Source organism: Apteryx rowi, unplaced genomic scaffold, assembly GCF_003343035.1.
Source record: "Apteryx rowi isolate R43461 unplaced genomic scaffold, aptRow1 scaffold_38, whole genome shotgun sequence".
Classification (NCBI taxonomy): Eukaryota; Metazoa; Chordata; class Aves; order Apterygiformes; family Apterygidae; genus Apteryx; species Apteryx rowi.
This window is the reverse complement of record NW_020450307.1, coordinates 3406364-3427093: the sequence shown is the minus strand read 5'-3', so window position 1 is coordinate 3427093 and position 20730 is coordinate 3406364. Positions and strand designations below refer to the sequence as shown.

Below are 20730 nucleotides of genomic sequence, written 5' to 3'. Positions count from 1 at the left end.
AGTAGCTGTTTTACAGGAGGCCAAGTTTTTATCCACTCAGTCTTAACATGTGCCACAACTGGTGCAGGGAAGGTCATGGACCAGGACAGATGGAAGGTGACAATTGCAACAGCAGAAACGCACGTGGACTGTGACTGAGGCACAGGGATAGAGCTGGGGAAGAAAATTATGCAGAGTTGTGGAATGACTCCACAGCACAAGGAACAAGTGCAGTAATGCAGGTGTGGGAGTTGGCTCTCCCTGCAGAGCAATTTATCCTGCTATTTCAGGGTAATTATACTGCTAGTTGGGTATCTTTCCACATCATGACACTGTTGCACAGACAGGACTTGCATCTGGGCTTGCGCACTGCCTGGCTGAGCGGGTGCTGTCAGTACTTCACTTGATGATCAGACAACATCCTGACTTGCAAAATTACATGGAAAGAGACACTAAGCTCACACGAAGACAACCCCATCTTACACGTATTGCCTTGCTGTCATAACTTGCTCAAGGCAGCTCTGTGCAACTAAGTATATTTTCCATTCTAATTAGACAGTATTTCCTGTCTCTCTCATTAACTCACAGCCACTTCTGACTGCAAGATTGTGGGTGAGCTAATGAAGTCAGATTCAAACACTCCCCACCTTGCCAACACACAGGAAAGCTGGACTTTTTTTTTTCCCTGCTGCCTTGCTCCACAACAGGAGCAGCTTCGGTCAGCCTGCGCTGCCTGACAGGCAAGGGGTCTGCCTGCTGGGTTTTATTGCCCAATACAAAAGGCAGCACATAATAAATAAGGTTCCAAATCCTCCCTCTTGCCAAAGCTAAGAATTGACTGCACTTTGCACACAGGGCAGAGAGGAGACCATGTTTCAAGTCCAGAGACAAATGCAAGGGGGAAGAAATAAGGCTGAGAAACATTTCATCTGAGCGGTTAAGACAGCAATGGGAGGGTAAAGCCTTACTGACATACAGCTCTGATCTGCAAGCAGCTCCCACACAACATGGTCGGGGGGAAGAGGAGCATGGGGAGGGACCAAGGCTCAAACACTGCTGGGTGTCGCTCACATCCTGTTAGATGTCAGCACCCTGCCAGGTGGAAACACTCTGTCCAGTCTGTTGTTTGCACAAAGCTTCTCTAAACATAGCGTAGGTAAAAGGATGTATAAACTCAATGGAGTTTCCTAAACAAAATGAGGGTTGTTTAAGTTAAGAGGGGGGCAGAGGCAGGCAGAGGGGGGCAGAGATTTGTGTTACAAGTGCCTAGAGGAACCATTGCTGAGCTATTTCCCTCCAAGGCACCAGACGGGTGGCTCTCACTGAAGGAGGTCAAACCACTGCCTTGACCACGCAACCTCCCCCTTTTTATCTCAGGGACTCAGTGGTTGATGCTGCTCTGCCTCTTCCCTTTAGTTCACCTTCAGAGAGTTCTACCCTATGCATCTGCTCCACTGTATCCTAAGAGGCTGCATTCACAAAATTGCAATCCTCCTTTCTGCAATTGCCTTGGTCCCAAAGGACACAAGAAAACTTTAAAGATGATGCAAGTGATGCTGTTCGGAAACTCAGCAGGCTGGTCAGTAAGCTCTCTTTCTTATGGAGATATTCCTGGGATCCTTTACAGACATAAAAAGCAAGTCTCTCCCAAATTCAGCTACATAAAGTTCCTTTGAAACTGGAGAGAGATGATTAATTCCTGCTGGGATTGAACCTGCTCTCCCCATAAACCTAAGCATGCATGTTATCTTCCCTCCAGTTGTGCCAATGACTCCAAAAAACACATTTCCCAAGCACATAGCCAAGCCTGGCAGGATGAGCACATGTGCATCCCAGAGGGATGAGCAAGCCAGGCAAAGTGTAGCATGAAACTTCTAGGACAGACTCTGCAGTGATTGGGAGAGTCCACTGACTCTAACCGCAAGTGGTACTACAAAGATATCATCTCCGTGCACCCTCCCCGCCCTTTTACATATATTAATTGGAGCAGAGTGTGCTGGAAAGTTCAAGACAGCCTCTTCTTCCAATTCTTGTCTGCTGCTGTTTGCTTACCTGACAGAGAGAGTGAAGTCTCCTGGGTTGCTCTTACTGGGCCGAGCCAGAAAGCTGCCATGGACCCCCCTGGTCAGGAGCAGCTTCTCTGCCTCAATTCCACTGATGTTGGGGTGAAACCACCTGCAAAGTACAAATGTAACACGTGAAAGAGCAGTATGGCTTGAGGCTGCAGATGCTGTCTTCCTCCCTGTGAGGCAGCCAGAGAGCCCAATCCTGCCTAGCAGCATTTTGACCTTCCACCCCACCACATCACAGTAACAGTTTTTACTCAGAAAATTCATGTGTTAGAATGGAGAAAGTCTCCTCAGACATCCATCAAGAGGAAGGATGGAACTCTTTCCTAAACTACTTTGCCTTCTTCTCCCTCAGCTCAGGCAAAGGCCAGAGCTCTGCAAGCTTTCTGTAGCAAAGACAGGTGACTAGCTCTTTAGAGGGACCACCTGCCTGGGAAAATAGTTCTGACTTTTCTGGGTCCAGGTCCAATCCTGGCTGGCTACCTCCTACCCAGCACCTACCAGGTGCAAATCCTCCCTGGTGCCGTGCTGCTGGCAAATGAACTAGACCCAACAAAAGGCCGGCATCTCTGAAGGAACTTGGGACACTTCTTTAAGGGCTTATCTGTGTGTTTCATGACAGAAGAACAGCAAAAGAGCTCCAAAATCAAGAGCACCAAGCCTCTTATTCTCCACAGGCCCCAGCAAGAAGCCAAGCTTCAGTCCTTCAGCCTCTCCCATTTAAAGTCTGTTACAAAAAGGGGGTGCACAGACATGAGGGACAAAAGGCCTTTCTCTGAGGCTCTGTCAGAGCAGAGAAAAGGCATGCTCTGGTCTGCAATATCCTGAGACAGTGACAAGCCCTTATGCTAGGAGAAGATTTCTTAAGCATCAGTGCAAATACATCGCACGTTCCAGGATCTCCCTCTTCACCCAGTCCACAGATGATAACAAGCCTGTTCCAGCCCTAGCTAAGGCAGCTTTGACTCTTCAACTTAAGATGAAGCAGCTGCTTTTTTTTTTTAAAGCTAACTAGTTTTAGTTCAAGCCATGGTGCCACAGCCAGTCTTCCCATGAGCACAAAGGAAAATGAACCAAACCATGGCAATTATTGAGTCTAAAGCAAAATTTTCAGCATGGGAGCAGAGCATAACCAGGGAAAGCAGCAGCAAAGGAAACATTGCTTTGCATGCTGCTGGAAAGCAACAGTGCTATTAGCATACATACATAACAGGACATACTAGAAAAGGGAAGAAGAGACAGCTCACCCTTAGGGGAAAAATGTTTCATCATACTGTAGGCTACTTTAATGTAATCTTCATGTTTTAAGTGTCATCAAACCATCTACTGACCTCATTTCTGATGCTATCAGTTTTGATCAAGCTCTCTTGATGGAATCGCAAGAACTGCTGTTTCCGCAGGCTTTAATGTGTGCTAAGTATGCATACTAGGCGAATGATTTCCCAAGTGGCACCAGTTTTATGGCTTGATTTTTCAGAAACCACTGAAAAAAAATTTTTTTCCTCCTAAGGCTCTTTTAAGTAATCAAATCACACAAAGAGCACTCCAAACTGACAGTCACTCAGTTCTGAAGATATTCTTCAGTTCTAGCTCATGCTCCAGCACATTTCTGCATGGGACTGCTGCAATATTTTTCCATGAGCAGCAAAGAGGAAAACACAAGCCACAACTCATTCTGTTATGATAACAAACCTAGCCGATTGAGTGTTTTCTGGGCAGCACTGACTGCAAGGGAAACTGCTGCACTAGCTCAGAACTCTCCTCCGAGCAGAGGACAGCCTCCTAAGTTTCTGCACGGCCCGTGGTCTGCTTTGCCACTAGGAACCAAACGACTAAAACACAACCCTTCATTTGCCACACAAAGTGGAACGTGGCTTCTCACAAGGAACATAACTGGAAATATTTAGTACGTTAGTCCCTTGTATACAGCTGTCTTTTAGATCAAGCTAGCTAATTCACTCTCCTCACAAGGGGTTTACAAGTTTATCTTGATTGTTGCAGAGAAATGCACAACCCAGCATCTTGCTGCGTGCCTGAGTTAGGAAATACACCCAAAGACTAAATCTACAAACATATGCTCACGCACACTCATTAGAGTGTGTTTGCCTCCGAGATACACATAGAAAAGGTCAAGAAATGTATAATCTCCTCCAGAATCTGGGATTTCCTCTCTCCTACCACAAGCCAAACAGTTTTGATTAAAGATCCTTGGATACTGGAGGAAGAGAGCTCTACKAGGAAAGAGCCATAGAAACAGACGGTAAACAGGAACTCCAGCATTTCCAAGCCTTGTATTCCTGACATCACAAGAGTGACACCCTTTTATAAATCCACCATGTGCAGGGCCAGCACTTAAGTGTTCTATAAAACTGCTACTGCCAGAGGAATGAATGCCTCTAATGGAGCTTAATGAAGCACAGGGACAAGGCAAAGTTGTCAAAGGCCATGCATAATGTTTTCACCAAATGCCTAATGGCAATAAGAACAGGGCAATATTGCCAAATAGAATGTAGGAGGAAAAACCTAAGGAAACATCTGTCAAAACAGTGGGATAAGAGCCCTCATAGACACATACCCATAGCCACAAGCACATGCTGGTCACCTCGACAGCAGTGTCCTCTGAAGGGTGTACGCTTCTCAAAGGCTACCGTGGCAGCAGAACCACACACATTTTCCCTCATCACCGAACCACTCAATACTCCCACTTAAATACTCATTGTCTTGGGGTGCAGAATCTCAGCTAAAGCCAGATTTTTTCATGCCGAAAAACGACAACTTTTTGCAAGTTGTCAGTGTCAGGTAAAAGGTGGAGATACTGGGGTTGTAAATCTTTCAGTGCCTGAGGCACCAGGCTCCCACGAGAAAGAATGCAACAGGGAAAAGGGACATTACGTCCAACATCTCTCCAAATGAAAGGATGGGAGTTTGGAAAGGGAGGAAAATTATCCATAGCCCTCTTCCTTTCCCATCTCGGCAGCTTTGACCAGAGCTACAGAGTCCATTGCTCCAAAAATGCTCCAAGGAAATAGGGAGGCACTTGCAAACTGTCTGTAAAAACTTAAGAGTGGGACAGTACTGTCTACCAAGAGGTAGGGGAGGAGTATATCAGGGTCAAATTTGGGGGCCTGTCAACTTCAATGCTGTCTTCGTATCACTAAAACAAAAACCTAAATGCTAAATGCCCTTTCCCTTAATCACTCCCACTGCTTGGAAAGGAACCAGTTCATACAAGCACACACAGGCRGCTTATTATTTAGCTTGCAAGAAATAAACTGAGGAGAAAGCTGAGGAGGAAACCTCTGCAGCCCGCGCTAACAAAGAGGGCGGAAAGGCTAATTTCCAAATTCAACAACAAAGAAAAAGGGAAAAAGCTCTCTACAAACTCAAGCACCTCTCCCATGGATTTCCAAAACAAAGCAAGCCTCCCTGCACAATTCTTCTTCTGAGGGCTGTGCGCTGATGGGAATGTATTGCTTGGCACTGCCTCACGCAGGGCACCTTCTTGAGCCAGGGAACACGCTACCTGTGCCCTGTGGCACGAAAGGGACAGTTTTAAATTCTCATCATCCATCATCTCCATTTGGGAATTCCAGGTCTGAAATGGAGCGTCTTCCCCACAGAGGCTTTTCTTCCTGGACTACGTGGGAATTAAAAAACAAAACAAAAAACCCTGAAGTTTCAGTGCCTCAACCCCTTGCGCAGCTCAGACAACTACATGCGACTGAAAATCCACCTCTCCCACTCAGTATATTCTGGCAAACTACTTCCAGGTCTCGGCTCACCCCTTGTTCCTGTAAACAGTGAATTTAAAAACAATAGCAAAAAACAGCTAAAACAGGATTCAAGGTTCTTTCCTTGTGAAGACTGTCACATCCTACTAACTCAATGTACACAGAGAACTTGCCTGCTATAGAGCTCTCTGCTGCTTCATCCCATGAGTGAAGTCACAACTGCCACTGCCATTACATACCATTTTTTCAATACAACTTTTATCAATGTAGCTTATTTTGTTCCTGGCCTGGAATAAACTGTATTTGCACAAAGCATCTTTAGAATAGTTTTCCTTATAGGTTTTTACTGAAGTACATTTGTTGGTATGCAAAACCAACCCACAACAGAGCAGATGAGAAGAAAGCACCAATCCACACATCTCTCACTAAGTGAAGATACTAAAACCTGCAGACAGTCATAGAGAGTCCCACCTGTTCCAGCCTGCGTGCCCTGGCCATGCATTGGAGGAACTAGCACCACTCATGTGCYGCTGAACCCAGGGCTTTGATCCAGACCTCTGGACACACAGATTCTTTATAGGGAGATCTGTAATACTCTGAGAAGGAAAGCAGAATAAAAGGGAACCAACTGCCTGGAAAAATAAAAAATTTAGTATCATGCCATTTTTCCAATGGCAGTAAGTGGCAAGCGTTATTGTGTAGTAGGTCATTCAGGCAACCATTCAATTGTTAGTGCTTTTCGTAGAACTGAGTCACCCCTAAAGAATCGCTTTAAATAAGAGTGGCGGGCTAACAACTTTTCATCTCTACTTCTACAAGTAAATATACATGATCTACATCAGGCAATACTGCTTTCCTGCAAAGAAATGAATTTCCCCTCCATGGTTCAATCAAAAACTAAATTAAACTAAACCAAACCACAAAAAAAACAAAACAAAAGAATATCCTCAAGTGCCATTCAGGAACCAAAAGCACACAAACCTACACAAAGAAATGTATTAAAATAAATAGATAAAATTTAAGACTTGCATGCAGCATGTCTCCAACACAGACTAAAAGAAAGATACCGCTTGGACCCTTGTATGGAGGAGAAAAAGAGTATGAATCAGTCAGGATGGGAATCGACACAGCATGGCAGGAGAGGGCTCTGCTTAGATTTCAGATCAGTCTGACTAATGCACCAGAGCGCACACATTCAAAAGCGGAAAGAAAGGTCTGATAACCACAAGAATGCCTGAAAGCCCTTTCTGAGAGACCTGGAATGACTAAGGGCATTGTGGAATGACAACCACTGACATGGTGTTCACTCAACGTCACTTTCCTTGCAGGCAACCCCTCAAAATATCATCCCCAGCTCTTAACTTTGCATCAGCTCTTCACCAGCTCTTGCACTCCCCACACTCACCCCCACCAACAGCCCTCGCTGAACGGCTTCCCGCCAACAGAAAGGCCTTGTGCGCACCTAGAAATGGTCCCATTTCAGCACTCAGGGGCCAACGCGAGCAGATCTAGGCACGGGTCAGACAAAGGCAGATCAGCTTCTCCAGCGGGGATTTACCCACTTACACGAGAGGGCAAATCTTAGACAGATGTGAGCCCCAGGACTTCCCCCACCCATGCACTGTGACAAATGCCAGCTGATGCAATGGCTACAAACTCTTCCTGATCCTGTGGGCATTGAGATAAGCAATGGTGGAGATATGGCTCCCAGACCCAGGCAAATCAGATACAAGGAAGTCTGGTTTCAGAATACTCCCTTGGGCAGGAGTAACATTCCAGCCAAAGTTCAGAAAAGGAAACCTTCTTCCATGTTAAAAATTATCAAATAATTTCTCTTAATAAAAGAGTTGTCCCTTCCATACAGTGTTATTCATTTCCTCCCTAAAATGAGCAGGAAATGCTTTTTTTTCTGCTGAATTTCATCCTTGTGCCCTTGTCTTGGGATAGAACTTAATAGATAGCTGAACAACACTGTTACACCCTCAGAAATCTATAAAATATGGCATTTTTAAAAGCCTAGCGGTGAATCTTGGTATTCTGAACAGCTCTAGCAAATAACTAAAGGGTAAAAAGCACCTAACCTGAAATGATACTTAAGAGGCCACTGTGGAAGCAGGGTGCCAGCATCTTGCTCCCTCAACAGATGAATTCTTGAATATGACTATGTTTGAGGTATCACAGAGGGATACAGCTCCCAGCTACCACTTACAGTGCTGCTGGTTCCTGATATCCTTTAACCTATAAGAAAACAATAAAGTTTCTAAGTAAGTTCTCAAAAGGAGATGGAAGCAAGTTATTCCAGATCACTGCCTTTTCTTTTTCCATTCGCCCTATCTCAGACTGCTCAAAGAAGGAGCAACTTGCATCTTGCGCAAAAAAAATGCCAGCTGAATGCATTGGCTGCTGAGACTCAGACTGGCAGCTCTCCCCAAGACATACGCAGGGTGTCTGTCCCAGAATACTGTACATATGGAAAGCCACGGTCAGCACCAGAGACTTGAAAATAATTGTCAGAGCTCTTGGGAACAGCATGTACTCTGGCTTTCACTGTACTTATTTTGGGGTGTCCCCATAGAAGGGAGCCAGGACAAGGGGCCCACCTACTGCAGCCCCGCTAGAGCCTAGGTACGAACACTTGCAACAAGCCTTGTGTGCAGAGATGAATTTAGTCCGACATGAACAGGAGAGTTAAGAGCATTTGAAACAGCAAAACTTCTCTTTTTTGGTTAGGCTTGGAGAGGATCAAAGCAAATCTGGCCCAAGAGACATGACACCTACACATTTCATTGTGGTTAGCACTGTTTGGTTCTACACAAACACTAACCCAGCAAGCTGAGGTGGTTGAAGGAACTGCAAGAGGGGGAGGAGGGGACCAACTGCCAGCCCTCTCCTCTGCTATGCTGAAGCCTTGTGACACTCTCCAGGAGTCAGTGTTCACAGTAGATGCTGTTGATGCAGAGCAAACAGATCCACGGGTTCCCCAGCCAGAGACATCCCTCCTCCCACCACAGTGAAGGAAGGACAGGATATGGACTCTGCCCTTAAAGGCAACCAAATAAATAACTGAAGTTTCTTCCAGCAGCAAAATGAGGAGGCTGACTTGTGAGAGCAGGAGCAACCCAGTCCTTTGCAAAACTAAGTTTCCTATTTAGCAAATAGGAAGAAAACTTTAAGAGCTGCTCCAGATACCTATTACCCATTACAAGGGAATGTAAAGGCCCAGTGTTTGCACACAACTCAGTGACACTCCTTTCGGTGTCAAAAGCCAGCAGAAGGGTACATACCACTTGAGCTCTCAAAATGGAGTCTTTGGGACTCAAAGGTGTTAGTAAACTCTTCTGGGCTGAGTGGATACTGCTGTCCCATGCCTATAAGAGGCCTCTGGGATGCAGGAAGAGTTACACCCACAAATTAGAGTCCTGGCTTGAAGGACAGAGAAGCTGCTCTTTTCCTGAGGGAGGCTTCCTCGGACTGGAACTCAGACCCTGCTGCCTCTGAGGACAGCTAGGCTCAAGCACGGTTTGCTTTCTACAGCTTGCTTGCTGTTGAGGAATGTCATGCCCACACACACTCAGCAAGACTGCTTTGGACTTTTCAGCTGGCCAGTAACTTGGCCAAGGTACCAGGCTACAGCAGGAGACCCAGAGCTAAGAGCACTCTTTTAGGACCCATTTGTTAGAGAAACTCTGCCTGCTGAAGAGACCAGCATACCTATCACGCTTGCTGATTTCTGACAGGAGAAAAAAAAGAAAAAAAAAGAAAAAAACACAAATAACAAGAACAACAACCACCCAACACTCTGCACTTACATATTTGGGACCTTCTACAGATATGGTTCAGGGTAGGAAGCAGCTCTGGCATTGCAGCTCTCCTAAGAGCAGTAGAAACTTGCTTGTGTGAGTGGGCTGTTCCTCCCACACTACCTGGGGTCAGGGAAAGTTGGTTCTTAACCAACTGAACAAAAAAGCTCGTAATGAAAGAAGTCATCTGCAGACCACATGCTTCCAGGAGCTCTTCAGCTTGTAAAGCCACAAGGTTGCAAAGGGAAGAGAAGACCTTCCAGAAACTACTCAGGACCCCAGGCAAAACAGAAAGCATCAAGAGTTCCAGCAATGCCAACTTCAAGCATTAAAAAGGGCATTTAGACTTGGAGTGTGGGACTGACTTATCAAAAAAGGACAGTAAAAGCAAGACCGCATTCTTCTTGTTAGAAGGCACTCAGGGTCACCTTGTTCAGGCTTTTCGCTGGATCCACTCAGGCTGAAAGTTTCCTCTGCCCAAAACACAGAAGCACCAATACTTCCTTGAGAGAAGCAGTAGAGACTCAAAGATAGATGCTCAGTTTTGCAGAAGGTCCAGCAACACTGTAGCACACAGCGATGCTGACACTGTCCCACCTGGAGGGGTCACTAAACAAGATGCTAAAAAACTGACCATCAGCAAAAAGCTACGGCAAGGTGCCTGCAAAGTCACAGCATGGCATTTTGCAGACCTGCAAAAAAAGACTTTCCTGGAGTGATGGAAATAAGCATTCTATCTTAGTTGAGGAGAAGTCACACTCATCCTGCTACATCAGGACTTAATTTAGCAAAGTGTGCATTCACTATATAGCAAGGCTACTATTGGCTTCAAGACGTTTATATACTGAATTATTAGCATTCACATCTTCATCAAAAGCTRTTCTACAGAGGCATGTTTGCATATAAAGCAGCTCTGTCAGGTTTGAGAAATGCAAYGGCCTCCTTTGTTGTCTCTAGGCTGGTTCAATTCAAAGCCCATCAGAAGACTCATTATACCAAGCATATCCTCAAGGGAATGTGTTAAATAAATATACCCTGCAAATCTATTCAATTCTAGATACAGGTAAATATTTTCACTTTCCTAAAGCAATTAGCATCACGACAGCTAACTGTGCCAGTGCAAAATATCTAATATCCCTCAAGACTTCTGTAAACAAAACAAATAAAAATCTTATTACGTTTCTAAGCCAGCATATCCATTTCCATAGCAGGTATACAAGTCTGCGCTGCATTCTCTGGGGTGCAAGTCACTTCTGTAGTAACCTGCTTGTTTCCTTTCCTGTATATTTCACAGAGCACTTTCCTAATGGGTCTCACACTCAGGTGAGAATGGTTAATTACTTTCTCTAAAAAGGAACACACTCAATTTTCACCAAATTCCAGTATGACCTGGATGCCTAACACCCTTTCACCCCTTTAAAGGAGTCCTGCGTTTGTGCAAACCAAGATCTCATTGCTAGCACCAACAGAACCATCTCAAAGCAAACAGGGTGTTTACACAGAAAGTCTGGCCTGTTTCCATAAGCATTGCTGTTTACTCCAACATTTAAAGACAAGAAACAGCAGAAGCAATAGCGAAGAATGGAAAAAACAACTGCTGAGGCTCTGATCCTGTACAGAGGTTGGTGGGATTGCTCTCAACAAGCAGATTCACAGTTTTCATCCACTCAAAATGAGACCTTTTCAAATTGTCTCGAAAAGAAGGATGGTGCCTCCAGCTTTCCCATAGACTTCTCCTGATCGCTCAACACAGGTAGGGCAGGGCACTTTCAAGTTGTTTTATACTCTTTTGCCAGCAGGTTTTGATGACACCCCAAAGAAAAGACTCCAGTGGTAAGTCTGGATAGAGCCAGAGAGTGTATGGCACAAAAGCCTGAGTCATGCAACACAACACATACTTCATGCGCTATTGTCAAGGTCCCCTGGCTCTTGAAGAACTCATTAGCAAAAGTAGCTGAGGAACTGCCAGGACTCACAGTAACTGTACAAGAGCAGGTAAGTAGGATAAAATTCTGCAAGGCCTTTGACACAAGTAACCAGTCCCCACAAATAGCTGAGTGGTGGTTGCAAAGAAGAGAAATATTAAACTGCAAGGATAAATAAAAAATAAATAAATAAAAGAGCTTCATTGAAAGAGGACAGAGACCTTCCTCTGCTGTAAGGCAGAAGTTAAGCTCTCATTACAGAGGAGGGACAGGTTGGTCATTTTTGTGGGGTTTTTTGGTCAGTTTTGTGGGCAAACTCTGTGGGGTTTATGTAGACTTCTCTTAAGCAGCTGATCTGCTTCCACTAGATTTAGGTACCAACAAAAGTGTAAATGCTAGCAACCCCTTTGTGTGCAACAGCCAGCCAAGGTTGAGGATGCATGCTTATTTCCGACCACCAGCCCCACCTCCTTGTGAAGGGGCCAAGTTTCCACTGATGTCCTGTGAAGAGCTGGCTTTTTGTTCAGCGATTTTTTTCCATTCAATTTCAGGGCATATGGTTAGTGAGAGCGTGTGCGCAGAGGGACTTCCCCAGCGAAAACAGAGTTATGCAGAGTCACTCCCAAACCAGATGCTTCCGCCTTGGATCCCAAACTCTAACCTTCTCCACTCTGTACTGTCAAGAAAGATCCAGTTAAGTCTTTTTCTACTGCTGAATTCTCAGCACACTGCTTAATCAATGTGGTTTCTAAAAAGGCAGCCATCCAGTTGTATGGGATCAGCATCATGTTAAAAAAGCTAATTAACCAACATCACTGACTTTCAGGAGGCTGGGGTCTTGTTTTATTCCCATTTCTTTATTAAGAGCTCCTTGGTCCACTCAGTCTGTATTTAATCAGTAAYAGCACTCTATGCCTCTCCTTGCGCACTACCCATCAGCTGATCTGATGGCACACTGCAGTTGAGACAAATGGGTTGTCTAGCCTCGCCCAGCAGAGTGAGGCAGGAAATAAGCTGTTTTAAAAGAAAGGGCATTTGTACCAAATTCTCTCCTGTCCCARCAGAGTTATCCCAAGCAACTATGTCACTTGGGGAAGACCGTGGACTTCTGTACCCTGTCAATGGACTACCTCGGTCTCAGAGAGCAGGACAAGCCAGGCCGGGGTGTTTGTGGGTTTTACTTCAGCAGACAAACAAAAATCTGTAAGACACCCATGTTAGTGGAGTGCACCAGTATCAAGATGAAGACTATCAGGGTGTAACAACCCCAGTTAGCTTGACCGCAGCATCTTGTGCATATTACTGGCTAGCATGTGTCACCAACATCTCTCCACGGAAAAAAGATCACAGCACGCTCCCCCCAGTCCCTACAGTGCTCTTAACATCCAGGGAGGCGAGCAGAAGCAAGGAGCTGAGATACCAAACTCTTCAGAGTATCTGACCTCAGAGTCAGTTATAATGCTCCAAACACATGCAGTAAAGACCACCTTTGCCTGAAGACTTCCCACCTCCACGCGCATCACAGTTAACACCACAGACAGCACTATACCAGAGAGAAGAGCTGAGGCACAGTGGTCCAGCACAAAGCCTCAGTGACCCAACAGCAGTGGGCACAGACAACTCTGCCACTGTAAGGAAAGGGTGCTGATCAGCCCAACCATGTTTGCTACACATGGCCAGGCCCTGCAGAACTCTTCTGCCAGGCTCAGGTCAGAGGGTCTCACCCAAGCCCACCAAAACAGCAGAAGAGTCAGGCAAAGGAAATCCAAAGCCATAGTTTTGCATATCAAAGCCCTGGTTTCTATCCCACAAGCGAGCTCTGAAGGAGCTACTGGTTTCAACAGCTAACCAACACTGCTGTGAAGGAAGACCAGCATTGCTCAGTCTTTGAGCCTTGTTGCATTACTGAAACTGTGCTGCAGGAACTGCTCACACCCCCACTGCAGCTTAGGTATTGAGCCCTAACCCACAATGGAAGCCCTCCCTCCACATCTCTGCTGAGCTGGCCCAGTCAGACTCCCTTCCTAGCACATGCTGGTACACTTATCAGGGACACCTTCTCTGAAACTTTTCAAGCTAACATGTCAGGGCTTAATCCCAAGGCAAGGGCAGCCTTTTCTTACTGCAGCCTCTGGACTGGACCTGCCCATCATGAGAACATCCCCAGCCTGCTTGCCTTCTGCAGGATATGCCATTAATGCTTGCACAAAGTGGGCATGAAACAGCCTTGGCCTGCAGCAATGGAAACCTCAACCTACATCTCTGCCTATGAGCTAATGACCTCAATGAAAGGCAGAGCAGCTTTAGCACACCTTTATTCATCCCTGGAGCCAACTAGGGCTTGGCCTTTTAACCACAGAGGTGTATCAGGTACGCTCTCCAAAGAAAGCATTACTCAAACTGTGCTCAAGAATAACATCTCTTTCACGAACATGTAACCAAGACGCAACCTGGACTGATAAAGGTGTAGCCAAGTACTTAGTTGACTTCAGATTCAAAGACTGCAGTGACAAGTGCATGCACAGAGGCCCTTTTATTCAAGTAGGCTGATACATTAAGGTACTTCTTTTTCTATGTCTTAACTCACTTTAGGGCACAGTCATGCTGAGGAGCAAAACCCCACTGTGACAGACATTGCAGACAGGTCACACAAGGGGGGCCCTGAAACAAGCTCTCACAACTTGAAGTCCAGGAAGAAGAGTGAGGAAAGGACCAGAGGTAGTGTGCCATGCTGTAGTTTACCCAGTAACACCAGGACTAGGACCCATGCTTTCCAGTCTCCAGCTCATGCCTCTATTATATGCAGTCTCCAAGCTGGGCCTAACTTCCATTAAGGCTGACCAGCCTGGAAGGCAGTACATGGTTCAGAAGACCTGAAAAGGACTCAGAACTTGCAGGCAGAGATGCTGACTGCCAATAGCCTATAATAATGATCTTTGTGCTGCACGACAGCTCTGTCAACTTGGTCTCCATCTCTGACTGCCTGCTCTGTGAAAGTGGCTCTGCTCTACACAGAACATGAGCAATGAGGGAAAGAAAAGTCTGTGTGCACAAGTTCACTTCTCTAAAAAGGCTATGACCTAAGAGGCAAAGAAGCAAAATCCAATCATGTGTTCACCTATTATCTCTCTGGGGAAACCCAAGACTATTAATCAGGTCATCAGCTCAAAAATAGCAATCATGAGAAGAAAAGCCAGAAGATTATGAAGAAACTGCAAATGCAGACCTTCCCTTTGTGGAGTATACTTGTATTTACAGAGAGCTGAACATGATTTTCACTTTGTATGTTAAGAGACCTTGTTGAACTTTACAGACAAAAGGTCACATTCTTATACTTCTCACTAGACACCCAGTATGACGGTTTTGTTATGGGGAAAACAAGAGATGAAAGAAAGTCGCATTCATATTCTTCCTTCTGACCCACACAAGCGCTTATTAGGCAGGAGGCTATGATATAAAGCACCTCAGCTGAGTATCCTTGTATTGCCAGCAGACACACGCCTGCCCCAGCCATCATAGGACAGCCGTGTACACAGACACCCACGGCCAGGAGCTCAGCCACCGGTGGTGGAACAAGCCTGTTAGCGCCTCTCTTCTTTATTTACATGCAGCTACTTGTGGAAAAGCTAAGATGATTTCCTGCTGCCAGTTCAGCAGAGGCCTTTGGCACACAAGCTACCCCATTTCTGACATTTSTTTAGTCACATGCCTGTTTCATTCTCATTTCTGGCTGGATCTTTCCACTCTAGTTTTAGAGGCACTGCTCACCCTAGCTTCAGGCAAGATGGAAAAAGATCAGCACACCTGAAGGCAAGGACATCTCAGAAGAGGTGCTGATTTCACAGCTACCAGTGATTTTCCCCACAATCAAGCTAAGCCTAGACTGTATCCAAAGCCAAAGAGGCTGAAAAGAGCCTGGCCAGCAGTCAGGACTCACTCCCTGCCACCCCCAGCCTGCACACACACTAAACTAGAGAGCTCTGCCTATCGTGGGGACTTCCTCACAGCCCATCCCACACTGCTGATACGGAAAACCTCTTTCACCATCATGTCTTGTTCTCCCCAGATAAAAGGCCTTACAGTGACAAGGAAAGGAAGCCACATGCCAAACTAAGACCCAGGGCACAACTACACTTCTTGAGACAAAAATGACAGTTTGGTCCACAGGACCAGAACAAACAGTTAAGGCACTAGGGCATGAACATGTGACTGGGCCTTCAAATGCAGCAAGAAGCTGAACTGCATTATACATTTGCATGGGCACATGAAGGATGTGAAAGAGACTGGCACCTGTCTGCTGTATTGCTGTCTCCTCCTTGCTTCATATCAGTGAGCAGCTGCTACTGGCATTGCTGCACCTGCCATTTCATCCCCACGTAGGTCCCCTGCAGCTCTCCCAGGAGGCTGCAGTAGACAAGGGGCTCTGCACCATGCACAAGAAGTTAGAGGGGTGATGCACATGTCATTTTGAAAGTCTGCCATCATCCATAGTCCAAAGTGTTGCAAACACTTGGTCTAGCAACTCTGGTCCTCAGAACAACAGCTTGTAAAGACTCGAGCACAGGTATTGCTTATGCTCTCCCCTTGCTGGAGGCAGAGTTCCTGTAACAACATCCTAATAGCTAGTGTGCTTCAATTCCACTCAAGCCGGCTGCAGAAGCAGCAGCTCCGGGTTCCCAGCTGGCCAAGACATGCAGCCAGGAGAGTCTATCCAACGGGTGTGCAGTAAACTTCAGGACACAGTGGTGCTGCAGGGGAGAGTAACCACACACCTCAGAGAAGTCTGACTGCTCGTTCCACTGTGTTCTAGAGATAGATACCAAATCAGCAAGGCAGGCACAAAATGAAGCGTGTCCGTTTGCCTGTGTGCTTGAGCGTTCTTGCACCCACATTCCCCTGTGACTACCACGTGCACCATGCCTAATTATAGCCAAGGAAAGCTGCTGTCAAATATGGGGCTCCAGCTGGTCCTTGCTAGCCACAGGAAGAGATGGCTTGAACTAAGAAGCGAAGGAAGGAAGGAGGAGTTATTAGAGAGCCTGGCCTCCCATCGCAAGTGCAAACTCACATTTTCACTTCCAAAATAAGTTGTTACATACACTTGCTTGGATGCAAAGTTATCTATTCTGCAAGGGCCTATCCCAACTGATTAACACGTGTTATTGATAGGCCCGTGTTAGAGTGTTCCAAGGATGGATTCACATTAGAAACAGGACTGTAGAAATATTGGCATATGAGGRGTAAGGGAGGAAAAAAACAGTGGCCCATTACAGACCAACTGCTGTCAAAACACAGAGATACTACCATAGGCTCAGCTAGTCCTGGGCAGCAGCCAAGGATAGAGAGTGTTCTCAGTTTCCCCAAAGCATAGCAGAGCCCTCCAAGCACGGGCTGTTAGCCACCGACGCTACCAGGTAAATCTCTTTGTGGAAAATTAGCTCCGAGCATGCTTCAGAGATGCGAGTTTTCAGCCCTCACTTCTGTATCTCAGTTTAGCGCATAGTTCACTGACAGAGAGAGGAAGCTCAACACAAGACCAAAACTACTGGCAAAAAGATACAAATTTTGCCCGAGTATTCTCAGTTTCTGCACAGAGGGAGAGGCAGATCTAGTTTTATCCGGCCCACATGCATTTCAACACCCAATTATACTCATCTGCACTAGCAGGTAACTGACAGTTGAGATTTTTCCAAGTTGCCCAGGGGATTTACACCCATGTCCTCTTAATTAAAAGAGGTGTAGCTAAGTCCCTCAAGCTTTTTCGAACATATCAGCCCAAAAGATGTGTGAGGGGAAAGGATCCAAACACGTTATTTTCAGCTGCAGTTTTCAAGTTTTCTGATTTATTTTCCAAATCAAATTTAAATTTGAATTAGCTTTTTCTGCTCAAAGAATATTCCACTGTTAGGAGCACAAAGCAACCACCTCGAACGCTGAGCTACACTTTAACCTCAGCCAGAGACAGCATTACCTACTAGCTTCAAAAGGCCTAACATGAGGAGAAATCTCTTTTAAGGTCCCTCCAGTCAAGGAAGTTTACTGGTCTGTATATTACAGATGTTTTTGTTCTCACAAAGCAAGTTATAATTAAATTGCAGACCACCTGCCAGACAGTTGGGGCATTAAAAATATATTGCCAGCCAATTCTGAAACTAGCCCAGCTGTTATCTGTGTGACAGGCCTCCTCCTGGAGCAGAACAGTATTTGTTTAGCTGCCTTGCTATGATCCGATGAAGCAGAACGCACCCAAGAAGGAGGCAAGAACATGTGAGAGAACAGCATCGAAATGAAGTTAGTTAAAAGGTTTGGGGATGCTCTTGAGGTACAACGGAGCGTAAGTTACCAACAGGCTGCAGCAACYGAATCCCTGTATAGTGTTGAAGGCCAGCCCGCACCCTCCGCACGCCCATGGAAGGAAGGAAGAAAGGAAGGAAGGAAAACCCAAGGCATGCTCTGCTTTACACTCCATGGCAAAGAGCCAGCCACTTGCATAACGATCCCATTGCATTTAGCAGCCTCAAACATGGCTTCAGACGCAGCCCAGTTCCTGCCCAAGRTCTGCTCACTGAGTTTCTAGTGAAGAGGATCGCTTTCTTCAGACACGTGCTTGTCTGTTGTGCCTCCTGGCCTGGCAAAGGGATCATTTCACACTCCATTCCCCCACTSCAGCAGACCCCTTTCACATACTGCTGCTGTTATAGTTCATGCCCAATATACCCTTCACTGCTTTTCAAATTGCACTTCTGGCRACTAAATTTTGTCATTTCACACATTTGATGAGTATCTACAAAATTTCATTAGAGGTGTTCAGCCCTTTGAAATTACAATGCTCCAATACAGGCAAGCCGGGTTATCAGTACGTAAAAGCATGCTCAGCTAGAGCTATGGCAAAGCAAATGAAGAGATACATGAGTAACTATTAACACAGCATTGCTAACAAAGTAGTACAAGATACAAATCTAGTAACATCACATGTATGACGTGCTGCTCACAGCAGGAATAACCTCTCCCAGGCTGCAGTCAGCACCAAAAGCCTCTTCAGTAATCATGTTAATAGTAATCTCATTAATGAAATGGTTATCATACTCTTCCCCAGTGCTAAAGCCAGCACAAGCGGAAAGTCACCCATCACCCACACACTGCAGCGGCATATGAAGGGCAGTTTCCACTGGAGAATCTTACGCTTCTGGAAAGAATTTGCTACTCGATGGCTAACAAGCACTGTTAATCACTATTCATACCTTAGTAGTGCCCACACCTTTAAGTGCTCTCTGACTGCTATTAGCTCACATCTTCCTATAGTGCAAGAGGAACCTTTCTAGGGGATCTAAACTACACAAATTCTGTCTATGCCTTCACCTTTTTGCTTGGTCCCACTCAGAAATATCATCTTTGTTAAAAATAGAAGATAGACATACACAGAACAGACATCCTACCTCACCATAACCGGTCAAGACTCCTGACCCAGCAGAATATGCAGGGCGATTCGTTAGTCCACAGAAACCACAGGGCAGCTCAAAAAGCACCAAGATTCGCAGGATACAGGAGGTGGGGAGAGCTTGGTCTAGGATGTGGAAGGCAGTTTGCTCCCCGATAAGAATGTTCCAGCCTCCAGCATCCTTCAGGAGGGTTGGCCAAGGTGGTGGAGCCTGGAAAGTTTCAGTGAAGAAGTGATAGCTAGAGTTATTTACCAAAAGACACAGCCCAGCTTATTCTGGAAGGGAGTGGGGGTGGAGAGAAGAAAAGGAAGTCATCGCGTTCTCTTATCAGTGCAAAGACGGCAGCTGTGAATTGAGTGTTTAAAAGGGGACCGGGGAGGGTAACCACCATGCACACATGGTATATGATGACATCTGTCAGCTTATGGGCAGCCAAAAAAAAAAAAAAAGAGGCTTTTGGGCAAAGTTATGTTCCATGGAGTTCCTGTATCTGAAGAGCATTTCTTAAGTCTTCCCCCTCCATGCAGAGCAGTGAGAGAGATTTCTGCTCCAGCCCTTCAGTGCTGACCGACATCCTTGAAACAGCAGTCATTGCTTTCAGCATGGCTGGGAGCAAGGGGACAGCAAGGCGGCACCGTCTGTAGTTAACACACCAGCTCACAGATACAGGGTCCACTCCGGCCAGCGACAGGACTCCCACACTCCTTCAGGAGGAATTTTTCCAAGATATTTAGATGCCCAAAAACATATTGGCAGCCCTGCTTGCTTTTCAGGGTTTCTAATTTATCTTTAAAAAGCAGTCTCTTCATTTCACTCTGACTCAGTTTCTCTGCCCCATAAAGCAGGGTTCATAACCCTTCCTTTGTGCACTTTACTTCTCTGCGCCGTGAGCTCTTCCGGGAAGATAGCGCCCCATTCTCCATATTAAAACAATATGTACCACCAGGCCCCCAGAGGCAACCATACCTCAGAGTGAAGCATTTTTACACAACCTTTCTGAGCTAACTATCTCTGGACAGTGGACAGGAACATGCAGAGCACTGAAGTGTACAGCACCCCTGTTGGAGTCCAGTCTCCCTATCTAGTCATGGAGAGAAATAGGCTCTTCCAGAGAGTGATGCAGAACAGAACCTAATTCTCTCCCCTGACTGCACAGGGACACTCATTTGAGCCACTCAACACAGATGCCTAAAGTTAGACAGGCCAAGTATCCCAACACATCCAGGTCCTAGGTTTAAATTAGAGAGACAGCAAGGTTTGCAGGGACAGATAACATTTTTTATTAGATCAGATGATACAGTTGGAAAAAGCAGACAAGCTTTCATGCACACAGACCTTTTCTCAGGTCATCCCAGGGCAGGAAGAATTTGTGTTCTTCATTCTGCAGGAAGCCAGAGGCTGTGGCCATGGAAGACAACTCCACTCTTCCAAACAAGGACCAGAACAGTACTGCCACCTATTCCCCTCTCTTGGCTCAGCAAGCCAGGGAGGAAGACCACAACACCCAGTCCTACCCTAGCAGTCCCAGCACTCTGGATCCAGAGCTACCAAGAGCAAACTTGGGATTGTTACAACCCTGCATCTAGACAACTCACTAAATACCTCACTCCTCTCTGATTCTTTCACATACCTGCCTCACCAGCTACATACAGCAGCAGAAATGAGACCTCAGAAGGCCATCCTCCTGTGGGCTGGCAAACAATTAAATATACATCAATCAGGATATTAAATAGTTGGGAATGTGGCTGCCTCTGCAATCCTGAGTATTTAGTCCATTATCCCACAGC

General features: G+C 45.9%; 1 protein-coding gene across 1 annotated transcript in view; it reads right to left on the bottom strand.

The window, feature by feature from the left end:
- The window catches only part of LOC112970089 (tyrosine-protein phosphatase non-receptor type 11-like), a 42512-nt gene extending 23284 nt beyond the window's left edge, over nt 1-19228 (bottom strand). Inside the window, exons 1-2 of the mRNA XM_026074078.1 lie at nt 18941-19228; nt 2032-2154 (exon numbers count right to left, since the gene is read on the bottom strand). Coding sequence (XP_025929863.1) covers nt 2032-2154; nt 18941-18948 — 131 coding nt within the window. The 5' untranslated portion in view covers nt 18949-19228. The remainder of the gene's footprint in view (nt 1-2031; nt 2155-18940) is intronic.
- Between the last annotated feature and the right edge of the window lie 1502 nt (nt 19229-20730).